We start from the raw sequence: 16,094 nt of genomic DNA, 5'->3' as shown, positions 1-16,094 counted from the left end.
GTAAACATTAGTTATTGCTGTTATGTCTACTTTTATGAGATGAGGAGAAAGCTGAGCTACAAGTTCCTTCATTGGGAAAGGAAGGGAAAGGCATACACATTTATATATGTGCCAGGCACTGTGCTAAGTGCTTTACAAATATTATCTCATTTGATTTTCATAATAACCTTGGCACTTAAGTACTATTACTATCCCTGTTTTACAGTTGAGAAAACAAACAGAGGTTAAGGGATTTGCCCAGCATCACACAGCTGGTAAGGATCTGAGGCTATATTTGAACTCAGTTCTAGGCCCAGTGCTCTCTCCACTGTGCCACCTAGCAGCCTCATTGAGATGTTGATTCTACTGGCTTATAAATTTGCTGTGCTGCTTGATCTGTTTGTTTTTTTTTCCCCTGCATGATTCGAATATGGGAGTTGAGTCAACATGATGAAACTATCAAGTGGACCAATGAGTTAAAAAATGATAATGATGTGAAGATTCTTGTATGAGTCAGGGCCTCTCCATCCACCACTAGCATTTTCTTTGTGAAAATATCACAAAAAATGTGTTTATCACCAATGTGTATGCTGCAGTCTTTAGGAAATAAATAACACTCTTAAGGTAGTTGACAGGAGAGAAGATAAAAGTCAATAAAAAGAGAATTATTTATTAAAAAGATCTAATGTTACAAGAACAGTACACAGAACTATAATTTGACTGTGCCTTCCACGTAGTATATACCATTATATATAGTATATATATATACAGATTGTATACAATATATCTAACAGATTGAAATGGGGCTCTATAGTACCTTCATTTTGGTATGCAAACACTTGCTTTCACAGAGTTTCAATTAACTATGAGTAGTTTCTCAATAGCTCATATGACATTATACAAAAATACAGTCTCTTAGTGACATAAGACTGCACTGTTACAATCTCATCCAGGAAAAAGCTCTGTACTGAAGCTGGAAAATAATGTAGGGAGATAGGGACCATTGTCCTGTTTTCTACAAAGTAATAAACGTAATACATAAGTCCATAAACATTTAAAACATGTTTTATTCATAGGTTGTAAATGCAAAATACGTATTCTGTTCATGTTGAATAAAAACATCTAATCACTGCTCCCTGCAAGAATAGGACATCATCAGAAACTTAGTTCCATGTGTAAATACGATCTATCGCATATGCCCCCTATATTGGATTAATGGATGTAAAATTCAATTTGATTTTTGTGAACATGATGTTTTATTAGAATGTTCATTGGTAACAACTTGACCATGAATGTGTCTGATTGGGCAAGACTGGCAAATAATTCTATGGGAAATAAAGAAAAAGAGTTCAATTCAGCTGATACTAAGGTAAAGATTATTATTGCCCTCTTTTTAATCAGTATGTTCTTGCCATGTGCATGGTGTGTATGTATGTGTTTTTTAAACATAATTTGCTCTGGCAAGCTACCTCATACAATGGAAAAATGCCTGGTCTGCCAGTCAAAAAGAGAGTGGCTTTTTTTTTTCATTTGCTTCATCAAGAAATAGCATTGAAACTGATTGTTATTACATGCATCTCCCTGCCCTGTCCTCCTTTCCACCTTAATTGAGCATGAACCTTTCCAGAAGGAGGCCTCCAAGGAAGCCTTTTTACCCTCTGATCACAGAGATCCTCAAAATGAAGCTTGCCATCTGTCTTTCATCCACAACAATCTGGTGATTAACATGTATATTTTTTTAAAACGACTATTTGCTTGGTTGGGATTGGCTTGAAAACAACCTCCAAAAAACCAAACCAAGCCAAACCAAAAAACATAATAATGAGTATCTGACACAAAGAAGTTAGGCTATTTTTTTCTGGGGGAAAAATGTGCAGGAGGTTTGAGAACACAAATCCTCTTCCTGTCCCCATCCCCTTTTCTGATTCCTTATTGATCTCTTATCTGGTGTTGCTCAGTAGAGAAAGAACCCTTTTCTGCTTCCTTGTTATTTGTTTAAAGATATAAAATGAATGGGTATATTTATACGAGCAAAAATACCCCAAACCATCTTGGAGGCCTCAAATCCCCATCAGCTATAAAACAGTAGCTAGGCCAGGCCTGTTCTGGCATATTTATTGAGACTCACTTTCTCTTCTTGCTGTGGTTGTAATCTCAACCCAGAGAAGTCTCCATGTGAGTGGGACCAATCCACCATATTCCCTAACCAAAGAGTATATTTTCATCCAGTCTTCTTGTGGATGAAATGGCTGCTGAGGTCCCTTCTAACTCTCAAATTCTATGATTCTGTGGTCCTATTGTTTACTAAAGAACATTTTTCATTATGTCTGAAATGTCAAAAAAGGTGAGTTTTCAAATGTGAATTGCTACCCCTTTCATCAGCAGAGAATAAAAAATATGTGGTTGACTGAAGTTGTTGAATTTCCTGATGATGACAATGGTTTGGAAAAAGTGTTTGGGAAAAAAAGTGGGTGAACTCTAAGAAACAACCCAAGAAATCTTGCTGCTTTGAATCATTGGTAGGCCTTGGAAAGTGCTATGTAGAGCACAGGTTTGTCCAAAAATAATCTACGTAGAGTTGGTATATTCAAATTATTTTCTTCCATATAAAACATATAAGCTTCTGTATTTGCATGATAAATTTTAGCTGTCCAGAGAAGGATTGTCATGGGAAAAACACAAATAAACAAAAAAAGTGGAGGTAATTAGATGGAAAAAAAGATTATGCTGTATTTATTCATTTAATTTTTTTTCCAGTTAGAATCTATAGTACATATCAGTGTCCATAGATGTTAGCATGTGCATCTTCTGTGAAGTTAAATTATATTTTTGCTATTGAAAATAAACTTTGACTTCTTTTTCAGTTAAATAATACAGTACTTGATGAAAGACAATAGCACTGAAAACAATCCCTTCCTAGTCCCCCTTCATTTTACCTTGCACGAATGTCAAGGCCCAGCTCTGCTCTAAGAGCTTGCTCTGGGAATGCTTGCAGAACAGCAGATTGACAAATTTGACTATTTCAATATGCAATCATATACTTTTCCAGAAAATATTTCCTGTACTTATCCTGTAATGGGCAACATAACTGAACTATTTTTCTTCTCTCCCACTGGTTTGTCGATTGCAACAGCCAGCCTTAGGGAAAATGAGGAATACTAGATTCAGAGTCTTTACCATTCACCCTCACTTTTTTCTTTTTTTTTCTTCTTTTTTTTTTTGAAACAGATGTACTAGACACCACTGCTTTAACAAACAAATGGCACATACTCAGGGTCATCAGATACAAAATCAAATTCAAACCTATTAAAAAAGTAAAGAATACATTTGACAGAAATTACCTTTGCTTACAAAAGTTCATTACATACAATCTGCATATTTTTATTGGGCCAAGAACTGTCCTCCCCTATTTGAGGACATTTACAAAAACCGAAGAGAAAACCTGATGAATAAGTAACATTTCCCCCCCCCAACACTCCTCTAAGTGCACCATGGGTAGTTCTAGGGTTTTTAAGCTTAGCTCAGGGTTCCAGTTTCTCTGCTCACATAAAGCTCCATCCACAGATGTGATCAAGCTAAAGCAAAGCAAAAACATTAAGTCTGCAATCTTCACCATGAGGTTGAAGGGACTATCAGTGCCAGGAGCAATGTTACTGACGATGAAAAAGTTGAGGTGTGGAGAGAAGATTGAGCACTTGTGATTTTCCCACCTGTAGAAACAAAGAGGCATCACTAGAATAGGTTATGGCTATGTTTGTGGGGAGCAAAGTGTTTTTAATTCGGTAAACTCAGTGAGTGCAACTCCAGCTCTGATAACGTTTGTGATGGGAAATTCCATGTTTGTCAGTCAACAAGCATTTTTTTTTAGCACCTACTATGTACCAGGGCTGGGGTTACAAAGGAAGGCAAAAGCAGTTCCTGCCCTTAAGGAGCTCACATTCTAATACATACAAGATATATAAGAGAAGAAAAAAAAAAGATAGGGACAAAGCTATACCTGGGCAGAAATACTTGAAAAAGAATGTTTCGGAGGCCACTGAGACCTGATTTATTAAAAAGATTTGAATAATTTGGAAATATCAATTCAATTACATCAAAAAGCATTTATTGATCACTTAATATGTGTAATACACTGTGCAAGACACTGGGAATAAAAAGACACCCCCCAAAAAAATCCCAGTCTGTTGTTAAAGAGCTTACAGTCTACTAAGGGATACAACATGTACACAGAGAAGCAAATATAGTATGGTATGAACAGAGAGAAAGAGCACTCATAAGTCATTATTAGTAGGAATCAGGAAAAGCTTCCTATAGGAGCTGGTACCTTGAGCTAAGCCTTGAAAGAAGACGCTAAGCATTCAAAGGGGTGAAAGTGAGGAGGGAGGGGATTCTGGGCACAGGAGATAGCCTTTACAAAGGAACAAAGATGGCTAGTATAATTTAGAGTAAGAGGGCTCTCACTTAAAAAAAATTTTTTTTTAAAATATTTTACATGATTGCACATGCGTTGCCTATATCAAATTGCTTACCAGGTCAAGGAGGTGGAGAGAGGGAGGGGAGAGGGATAGCATTTGGAACTCAAAACTTAAAAAAAAAACACACACACAACAAATGTTAAAAATTGTTTTTACATGTAATTGGGGAAAATATTATTAAAAAATCCCCACTTCAGTTAAAAAATGTCATTATGAAAATTCAGTGTTCAGGAGTTAATACAAAAAAGGGTTGTCAAAATAACCAGATAATTTATTCAGTTCAGTCAAGCAATCAGTTTGTGGGTGAATGGTTACATAGATACTTGAAGGAATCGAATTTTCCAATGCAATCAGTTTAAATGCTGGGTCTCCAAATCAAATTTTGCAAAAGGGAATCTACTCCTTTAGGAAAAGTTGTTGTTTTGTTTTGTTTTGTTTTTTTAACAAGATCTCAACTGCATGGGGCTATACTATGGGTTGAACTGACCAATCAGTTCAAAATATTTGAATTGTTAACCTGAACAGACATGACCTATCTCCCCCTCCATTCCACTGTGAGTCACTAAATTCAGGAATGTTTTTCAATCTACATACCTTCTGGGGTAGTCACTGGCCCTAGTTAAAAACAGTCTAAGCTCTCAGATCTGATTTATGGACTCTTCCTCTAACAGCAGGTAAGCTAACAGGCCAGTTCAGGATTTGGTTAAGACTTTAATTGTACTCACATAGTTTTGGTTTATTTTTAGATGCAATCCTTCCTTTTATTTAACTTGAGCAAGAAACAGGAAATCTGGGAAGCTTCTTTTATTTGAAATATTATTAATCAAAATAGCAAAGAAATGTTATATTTGTTTCAATTGGTACAAAGATAGTGATGTTGTGAAGAGTTTGGCTAACTGTGTGAAAAGAAAATCAAGAAAGCAAAGCCTCATAAAAGTGTTTTTTTTTTCTCACAGGCTTAATAAATAAGAAATGTGAAATAGTCATCTCCTATATTTGGTGCTGGTGAGGGCCCTTAATAGATCATTTCATGCAATAATTAAAAAAAATATTTTTCTCTATTTCTCTGAATTTCAAGAAGTGAGTATGCTTACATATACACACATATACCTACATATACATATGTATATAACATACATATATGTATATACACATACATGCATAAGTGTACATACATACATTATATGTATATATACACAATTTATATAGACATATGTGTATACAACCCCTCCCCCTCTTATATGTGTATGTGAATAGATAGAGGACAGAGAAGAGACAAAGTCAAAGATCCAGTGTCTAGATTAAGTGCCTACTCTATGAAAGGCACTGAGAAGCAATGATGCATGTGGATAAAGAGCTGGCCTGGGAGTCAGGAAGACCCAGGTCCAAGTCACATCTCTGACATAGGTAGGCTGTACAAATCAGCTGACCTCTCAGTGTCCCAAGTGATCTCTATTAGTCCCATAGTGTCTCCATGATTATAAATTGTAGAGAATGTGTATATGTGCCTTTCTAGAGGCTATTTGATATTGTGGCTTCCCTACAAGGATGAAATAAATCACAGGTCTTCTCTAAACAAACAATCCAAAAAACCATGCAAAGTGTTGTGTTATGCATAAGGCATACAAAGATAGAATGAAAAATCACTTTAGGAGTTTATATTCTATTGGTGAAACAACATTTAAATACCTAAGTAAATACAACATAATTTGGGGAGCAAGGAGGCACTAACCCCTAGAGGGAGCAGGACAGTCTTTGTACAGAAGGGGTACGGGACCTGAGATGAATCTTGAGGAAAGGTAAAAATTCCAAGAAGCAAAGGTGAGAGTAGGCCATATTTTAGGCATGCTGGACAGCCTGTGCAAAAGTACCTAGGTGAGAAATTGAATTTTGTGTGGTGGGAAGAATACCTAGGCCAATTGGCTGGAACTGAGAATACCTGAAGAGGGGCAAAGTGAAATACACATGGAAAGGGAGACCAGTCAGACTGTGAAGGGCTGAAAAAGATGATCAGAACAGTTGGTATTTTATTTTAGAGGCAATAGGGAGCCACTAACGCTTTCCAGGAAATCTGGGTTCTAGTCTCAGTTCTGCTACTAACTGTCTTGTCAAATCACTTAACATCCGTTAAATGAGGCAATTACACTATCACATCTCTAAGGTCCCATCCAGCTCTAAAATTTCATGCTTCTAGCTGATCTAAGATATTATGGGAGTCCACATCTTTGAGAAAAAAATTGGAAAGATTCCAGAAGAGAAAAGTGTATGTATCACTTCATTCTTATAACAGAGGAAGATTTTAATCATTTGCCCTATGTAACTATGCAGTAGAATGCTCAGTAAATGGGCCAGCACAGTCTGCTAAGAGGGTATGACTCAGAGTGTTTGGGGCATGCTGATGGCCTAAGCTAAAGGACTAAAATTATCTTGAGGGCATAAACTAATATTATAGTTAGTGGTGGTGATTATTGTGTTGACAGAAATTGTGTTCTCTAAGACAGGTATTCTATGCCTTTTAAAATATAAGAAAAGTATTAGCTATGGGACTTTTTCAAATATTCCTTAGAATCCCAGAACTGTAGAATGTAGGAGTAGGAAAGGATGTTGAAAGTGGCTAGCCCACTTAATGCAGGTACTTCCCTTGAAACATACCTGTTAGGGATGCTTGAACATTTCTAGCACTGGTAAACTCACTCTCGTATAAGGTATCCCCAAACAGCCTAGCACTGATTTAAAAGAATGCCTCAGGGGCAACTAGGTGGTACAGTGGATAGAGCTCCAGCCTTGGAGTCAGGAGGACCTGAGTTCAAATATGACTTCAGACACTTGACACTTACTAGCTGTGTGACCTTGGGCAAGTCACTTAAACCCAATTGCCTCACCAAAAAAACAAAACAAAAGAATGCCTCAGACATTTACTAGCTAGGTCACATTGGGAAAGTCACCTAACCACTCTATGTTTCTGTTTCTTCATGGGGATTGGATTTGCTGACCTCTAAGGACCCTTCTAGCCTTAAAATAGACCTATGATCTGATTTTTGAGCAGCTCTAATCATTTGGAAGTTATTTCTTAGGAAGTCTGGCTTAGCAGTTAAAGCCCCCACAATCTGAATCCCACCTATCTCTCTAACCTTATTTCATATTATTTTCTTTTACTAATCAACTCTCCTTTCCATGGCCTACAATGCTGTTTCCCTGTACATTCTTAAGAGAAGGCGCTGGAAGGCACTTAATAAATGCTAGTTGACTGACACAACATTCCATTTCTGGCCTCCATGTTTTGTTTTGTTTTTTTCATCTCCATCTCTGGAATTCAGAGCCTTCTTACCTTGATCTCTTAGAATCCCTAGCTTCCTGCAAAGCACATAGATTAGGTGCCACCTTCTATTAGGCCTCTCCTCATCTGTCTCCTATCCTCAGTTAGTTCTCTCTCCCTTTGGAATTAAATTTCAATTATTTTGTATATACTTGGTACTCATATATCTGTGCATGTATCATAATCCCCACTCTAACCTGCTCCCTCTAGCCTAGAATGTTAGTCATTCAAAGAAGGAAATGTTTGGTTCTTGTTTTCCTATCCACAATATCTAGCAGAGTGCCTTGAATTAAATTTGTATGGAACATAGTAGGTGATTAATAAATGTTTGTTGAATTGAACTGAATGATATTAAGTCAACACTGGACTTCCTGTAATTTCTATACGTTGGTTCTAGTTAATGCTCTTTGGAGCTACACCAAATAGCTCTAATCACTCTTTCACATGACAGCCTTTCGAATATTTGGAGGCAACTATATTTTTTAAAATCTATTTTCCAGGCTAAACATTGTCAGTTTTATATTAATAGTATTATTGGCAGCTATAGCCAGGAGCATATACCCAGGCTAACCCTAACAAGGTTTGCATGGATGTAAACAAAGAAGCGGAAACATAAACAGCTTACTTGAGAATGTGTTAGCTTAGAAAGATGGATGACTGTGCTCTGGGAGTCAACAGAGTTGAACTGACTGTAACAGTACTTACCTGAATATGACGGTACTCTGATTTGGGAGCTAGCTGTTCCATCACCTCCTTCACTGAATGCTCGAACTTCAATGATATAAACCCCAACATCAGGGAGAAGGACCACAGCTTGAGTTTTCTGTGTTTCAATGACCTGACTGTTGCTGTGGCCTTCTTGCCTATAAAACACCTGTAAATATAAGCAGATTTCAATGCCTAGAGGCAGCAAGGTGGTTCAGTGGATGGAGTGTAGGATTTGGAATCAGGAAGATCTTAGTTAAAATCTGACTCAAAAATTCACTGATCTTATGACCCTGGACAAGTCACTTAACCTCTCTCATCCTCAGTTTCCTCATATGTAAAATGAGGGGACTGTACATGATGGCTTCTAAAATCCTTTCCAGCTTTAAATCTATTATGCATTAAGCACCTAAGCGCAGTGCTAGGTACTGGGATCCAGAGAGAAAAATAAAACAAATGAGGCAAAAGACAGACCCAGCTCTTAACAAGGTCACAGTCTAATGGGGAGAAAGCATGCAAGCAACCAAGTACAAACAAGTTAGATATGGACTAAATTGGGGATAATCAAGAAGGGAAGATTTGAGCGTTTAGGGGAATCTGGAAAGGCTTCTTGCAGAAAGTGTGATTTTGGCAGGGACTTGAAGGAAACCAGGTGAGCCAGGGGATAGAGATGAGGAGGGAGAGAATTCCAGGCAGGGGGACAGCCAGTGAAAATACATGGACAGATGGACTCTCTTTTTCTAGAAATGCAAGGAGTACAGTGTCACTGTATCATGAAGAAAGTTGTGTGTGTGTAGGGGGAGGGGAGTAAGATGTAAGAAGACCTAAAATGAAGGAGGAGGTCAAGTTATGAAGGGTTTTGAATGCTAGAAACTTAAATCATGGTAGGGGAAGGGGGGGAGAGACAGAGGAGATGAAATGTGCATAGATATATAAATACAAAATGGATACAAAGTAATTTGGATGGAAAGGGTGGAATGCTAAGAACTAGAGGGATCCAGAAGGACCTGGTGTAGTCAGTCACGCTTGAGCTAAGTGTTGAAGACAGCTAGGGGCTCCAAGAGGCTGAGGTGCAGAGAGGGGGCATTCCAGGAACTGAGTACAGTTTGTGTAAAGGATGTGTGACAGTTTGTGTGACAGTGTGGGAGTGGGTAAGTCTTTCTGAGAAGTATGGGATAACATGTTAGAAAGACTAGCACAATTTATAGAGCAAAATTTGATTTTATTTTGCCAATTTTTAAAAGCATGCTAATTCTTGAGCAAAATGAGACCATTTTTTTCTTCATAATGTCTCTCCTCTTTCCTTTTTTCCCTTTTCTTCTCTCTAATCTCCTCCCCCACCCCAAACTGTAGTTATTAAGAAATATTGAAGGAAATAGCAATTCTTATTTTTTCCCCCTGGAGCTCAAGTTAGAGCTAGGTCAGTGGAAGATCTTACAGTCTTTCCAATTGGAGCCAACAACATCCTTTATCCCCTTCTTCCTGTCACTGCCTTCCTCCCTCCCCCCACTCCTAACACTTGGAAAAGTTTTGCTGGCTCAGAGTAGGCCCTCCAAATAGCTTTCTTTCAGAAGCAATTTGCAGTTGATTATAGACAACAAATACTGAGAGTAGACAATTAGTCTATTCCCTCTCTCCAGACCATTCTTTTCTCACAAAAGTGATGTGACTTAAGTTTTTATCAGAGCAATAGTAAGAGGTTACCTCAAAAACCCGAAGGGGGAAAAGTCTTTTTATCGAGGAAGTATTCCTCTACAACAAACAGCAATTTTTATTATGGAAAGGTTTTCTTTCTATCCTATTCCACCATGAAGAAGAAATAACTTTTCTTTTCCTTTTTTTTTTTTTGAGAGAAACTGTAATGCATTAGGGCTGCTGGTTGTTAGGGAGAACAATGAGCTCAGTGGAGGTGGATTTACCAGGTGAAGGGACTTGAGAAGGCACTGGGGGCAGAGGGGTGGCGGGGAGCAGCCACAGAGAGCCTGCCTGAAAAGCAACTGTGAGAGGAAAACGGAGATAACATTTTTCTCTAGCTCAATTTTCTACTATTTACTCAGCACTTGGTTGCTGCTGCCTGAGCCCTGGATCTTAAATCTCCCTAATCCCTTCTCAAACTTTGTTGTAATTTCTGATTCTAATCCTAGTTTGACTTCAGACATCCTCTCCCACCTGTGGCCCTCTCAACTGGCATGAAAACTGAAAGGGACATTAGGAGCTAGGAGTTCAGCTATTTCATTTGATAGATGAGGAAACTGAGGCCCTAGGAGGTTGCACAAGTAATTAGCATTAAAGGCAGAGAATCTGAACCAGGCCTCTGACCCAAAGCCAGTGCTTTTCCCCCTTTACCAATCTGCCTCTCTCCTTGTCTCCCTGGTCTTTAAAACAAAGTCACCAAAAAAACTTATAAACTTAACATTAAGCATCAAAACAATATGCTTTATAACAAGTCACTTAACCCTGTTTGCCTCAGCTTCCTCATCTGTAAAATGTTCTGGAGAAGGAAATGGCAAACCACTCCAGTATCTCTGCCAAGAAAATCGCAAATTGGGTAATGAAGATCTGATGCCACTGAAAACAACTAAACAAATTAGCTTCAGTGCATACAATGGCATAACTTTTCTCTAAGCTTGTATTCTTTCTTTGTCAATTGATTCCCATTAATTTCCCATTTATGTGATCTTGGTGGGAATTATGTTTTTTTTTTTTAACTTCTCATTACAGTGTAAAGGTCTTTCTGTTTTTTTTTTTATATTCTGCATACTTATTGGTGTTACTTCAATTATAGTATTCTATTATATGAATATTCCACAATTTATTTAACCAATCTTCTTTTTTTTGATATTTATTTAGGTTGCCTTTAGCCTTTTCCTTTTTCAAATAATGCTGTTCTAAAAATCTTCAAGTCACCTTTTTTCTTAATATTGGTTCTAAGTGGCTAGGAAATATTTCCCATTTGCAATCCTCTTCTCTGAGCCCTTATGTAAGGAGGATTTCATCAGCTCCTTGGAACTTGTTCGGTATTTGATCTTGGTGGGATTCAACCTCTGCCCTGGCCAGGGGTGGGGTTGGGGAAAAATGTCCAAGGCCTTATACACATGTGCCATACACATAGCAGATACTTGATAGAGATTCACTGCATTGTTTTGATTGTTTCCCCATTGCCAACAAGAGGTGAAGAGTCTTAAATCCAAGCTACTCTTCAGATATGCTGAAGGCAGAAAGTACAGAACTTCTCAAAACAGAAGAAAAAGTTGTCTTGGTGTGACATTTTGGTGTCATGAATTGTTAGTGGTAAATTGACTTTGGAGGGAAGAGGAAAAGGATTAGTATTTATTAAGCACTGACTATATGCCTGGCACTTTACAAATATCCGTGCTAATGCTCACAACAACTCATTTTACAGAAGAAACAGGCAGATAGTTAAGTGATTTGTTCAGGGTCATACAGTTAGTAGGTCTTTGAGGCTATGTTTCAATTTAGGTCTTCCTGACTCTCTTTCTATTGAGCCATCTAGTTTCAAGGGAAGATAGTATGGAGCAACAAACCAGCTTATGATAATGAAGAAAATTAATCAAATGCAAAAAAAATATACAAAATAGATACCAAACAATCCATGATGGGAGGGGAGTAACAACTTGGGGAATTGGAATAGGCTTCCTTTTGGGGCTGGCATTTGACTTGAGCTTAGAATAAAGCTAGAGATTCTGTAAGGAGAGTGAATTTCAGGCATAGGGGGCAGTCTGTACAAAGGAACAGAGGAGAAGGAATACGGATACTCTAACAGTGCAAATCACAGCCTGTATACTCCTCATCTTGTGTTATTCTTGTCTGTGGCCTCTCCTAATCTCCCCAATAATGTCCATGCAACATGTCTCTTGCCATTACATGGGTACTAATGAACTATCTATTCATTTTCCATCTGCTATCCCTCATTCTTGCTACATGACCAACTCCTTTTCAGACATATGCCGCTTCAATGTATTTTTGTCTATAGTTTTTTTCCATTTAATTTATTATTGGTAAAATGCTGCTGCTCATTTTTGTCTACCATGTGTTACTAATTTCCTTGTAGATGACTCAAAATTTTGATTCCTCAGCAATTGTGGTATTCCACAATTCCTGGCCATATAGTATTATTGGAAAAATCCTCAAGCATTCAGAATGGATCTGTGATTTTACTGATGTGGGTTTTTCCTTCCAATAATGCAATTCACAATCCATTCCACATGTGTCCATCTTATGTGACTCTGGTCTACCACTTCCCACATCCATGTGCTTCCATCTTGCGTGACTCTAGTCTACCACTTCCCATGTATTAGGGGAGCCTTCCCTACTTTCTGTCAATACTGTGAGGAAACCAGTGGAGCAGACATACTTTCCATTGGTCATCCCTAGCTTTCTCCATGTGACCAGCCCAATTTCTTTTTTCTTCATACATTTCTCTTATGATATCCTTTCCTTTGCTTCCCTTTTGTAATGTCTTGTTTGTAATGCATTGCTGCATTGTACCTATCCACTGCCCTCTGGGTAATCTTCATTTTTAATTCTAAATTATTTTTAATACTTCAGAGATTGTAGTGTTCTAACTTGCAGCCTGAAAAATGACATTGGAATAATTCTGGCATTAAAAACTTGAGCCTTTTGTCAGGGAGATATGTTTAATTCTCTCCTGTTTAATTCTGGGCCCAACTCATTGTCCATTTTCTATGTATACACATATGTATGTATGTATACATATATATGTGTATACCATATATTTTAAATTGATATTACTTATGGCTGTCATATCTCTTAAATGTCTGCCGAGTCAATTTTTAGGCTCTTTTGGTGTTGTGTTTATGGCAATTGATGTACATTGATCAACCATTTGTATGATATTATTGTAATTGATGTTGATGTCCTTTTCTCCATCTAGATCTCATTTTTTGTAACATCAACAACTTATTTAAAGTTTTTTAATCATAGGCCATAAATTATTTTCATTTTTATTCCTTCTTCTTTCTTTATATTATTTCGATCTTTACTCTAACAAGTTGGTGGTCTGGTCCGAAACAGTTGATTCAGGAATGACTCTGACATCAATAAAGAGTAATTTTCTGTTATCAATTTCATTTTTTTTTGTGTGTGATACTGTTTGGTCCCTACATGTTTAGAACCTTCTGATTATTTTCTTGAAGAAAGTATTCATAATGTAAGAGGCTTCTGTGTAACCTTTAAAGCCTTTAGTCTACAAGTCTTACTCTTGAATTATATTTTTAAAAAATATGTACTAACTTATAGACAGAGGAGGATGACCACTCCAGAGTTCAAATTATTTTGTGGGAGCACATTCTTAAAACTATAGCCCATGAGCTCTCTCAGATGTATTTACCTTTCTCTAGGCAGCCAGAGAATTCACTTAGCTTAGAGCAAAGGCATTTAGTAGAATAGAATAATAATAATAACTGTATTCTCTCATTGTCCCATAAATTTAGGGCAAATTCTTCATCACCTAGGATATATGCACCACCAGTAAGAAGAGTGAGCAATTATAGAGGTCATGCATGAGGGCCCTACATGTGGGGAAGACATGGACACAACTTATATATTCAATGATACTGAGCCTCTGATGTCTTCCCATGATGTTCTCGTATTGTTCCTTGCAAAATATAGCTTCTTTCTTGGGTGTATCACTCTGGTGGGTTCCCTTGGCCATGAGATTGTGAGCTTCTTCAGAGTAGGGACTATCTTTTGCTTCTCTCTGTATCTCCAGTGCTTAGCATAGTGCCTGGCATACAGTAGGTGTTTAATAAATATTTAATATTAACTGTTTATTGCTGAGTGATATATAATTCATGGATTGAGTGCTCCACTGTTTGTCTATAGTCCTCACTAGCTCCAGTTTTAGACTCAGTTGAAATTTTGGCCCAGAGTCATGTTAGGCTCATTTGGAAAGAGTTGGAACTCTTACCCTAGAATGAGTAGGACTAGCCTAGAATGAGAACTAACTTCCCTAATTCTGCTCCCTTGGAGTCTTAGCTTTAAGCCTTACTGTGTCTTGAGGAGCAGGGTCTAGTCCCCATCCCTCAAACATCAGCTGTGTGAACCTGAGCAAATTTTTTGACCTCTGTGTCTCTGTTTTCTCATCTGTAAAATGAGGGAGTTGGATTCTATGGCTTCTAAGGTCCCTTCCTGCCCTAAATATATGATGCTATGGTTGATAAGGGTTAATTGGGTTTCATGCCAAACTTTCAGTAAATTTGTTTTTCCCTTCATTGATTCTCAATTTTTTTATGAGGCGATACTGTTCATAATCTTTCTCTATCCTCCATAAGATTTTGCAAATGAGTTTATATTAGAAACTGAATGTATAATGTGGTGCTTTTAAAAACAGGCTTGATCCTACTGCTGGAACAAATTCCTCATTTCATGAAGCTATGCTAACTCTTTCAGGCCACAGGCGGTGTCTTTAGTGCAATCTGACAATTGTTTACTTCATCGCCACCAAGTTGGTATACATTTGTAAAAAAAAAAAAAGGATTTTTATTGTACATCATACATAGAAGGGATTCATTACTGGGCAAGGAGACAAACTCCAAGATGTCTTTCAGGTCTAGTAATCTGTAAGGGAATTAGCATGATATGGTCAGCAGGGGTGGGGAACCTGTGGTCTTGAGGCCACATGCAGCTTTCAAGGTCCTCAAGTATAGCCTTTTGACTGAATCCAAACTTCACAGAACAAAGAAGTTTGAATTCAAAGGGTCACAGTTGAGGACCTCGAAAGCCACATGTAGTCTCAAGGCCTCAGGTTCCCCACCCCTGGATAGTGGAAAGGACCTTGTATTTGAAATCAGAAGATCTGGGCTTGAGTCTCAGAATGTGAGCTCAGATAAATCAGTGGAACTCTCTGAGCTTCAATTTCCTTACCTATTAAATGGAAATAATAATACTTTGTATTATCTACCTCACAGAGTTGTTGCCATGGTTAAATTGTATTATAATGCTTATACTACTTATCTCACAAGGCTATTAGGAGGATTAAGTGAGATAATTTTTGGGAAATACTTTGAAAACCTTAAAGAGCTGTATAAATATGAATTATTTGCATATAAGTGAGTTATAAGAGTAAAGTGTTACACAAATTAAAGGAAGTGCAGAGTAGTGGAAAAATCCATCTTTCACATAGATACCAAAGTGATTTCCCTGAAGTGCAAATCTGACTATGTCATTCTTTTATTTAATAAACTCCAATCAAATATAAGCTCCTCTGCTACAGTAGTTTTTGAAACCCTTCCCAACCCAGTCGCAGTTTACTATTCCAACCTTATTATATACATTACTCCACTTTAAATAATCTATGATACAGTCAAACTGACCTTCTTACTATTCCTCACATATGACACTTCATAGACTATCTCTGTGTCTTTGCAATGATTGATCCCCATGGCTGTGATGTTCTGCCGCCTCATCCATACCTCTTCAAATCTCTTATTTTCTTTAAAACTCTGTTCAAACAACAGCTTGTTGTTCAGTTGTTCAGTCATATTTGACTCTATGTGACCCCAGGGGTTTTTCTTGGCAAAGATACTGGCATGGTTTGCCATTTTCTTTTGCAGTGGTTCCCATTTTACAGAAGAGGA

At 37.6% G+C, this 16,094-nt stretch overlaps 1 protein-coding gene across 1 annotated transcript in view; it reads right to left on the bottom strand.

Moving 5' to 3' along the window:
• Positions 1–3,588: 3,588 nt before the first annotated feature.
• Positions 3,589–16,094, bottom strand: part of CNTN5 (contactin 5) — a 541,975-nt gene continuing 529,469 nt past the window's right edge. Inside the window, exons 20-21 of the mRNA XM_027849527.1 lie at positions 8,476–8,644; positions 3,589–3,689 (exon numbers count right to left, since the gene is read on the bottom strand). Coding sequence (XP_027705328.1) covers positions 3,589–3,689; positions 8,476–8,644 — 270 coding nt within the window. The remainder of the gene's footprint in view (positions 3,690–8,475; positions 8,645–16,094) is intronic.

The sequence above is a fragment of the Vombatus ursinus genome, unplaced genomic scaffold (assembly GCF_900497805.2).
Source record: "Vombatus ursinus unplaced genomic scaffold, bare-nosed wombat genome assembly UNPS02007612.1, whole genome shotgun sequence".
In the NCBI taxonomy this organism is placed as follows: Eukaryota; Metazoa; Chordata; class Mammalia; order Diprotodontia; family Vombatidae; genus Vombatus; species Vombatus ursinus.
Note: the sequence above shows the minus strand (reverse complement) of the source record. Positions and strands in the feature narration are given on the sequence as shown.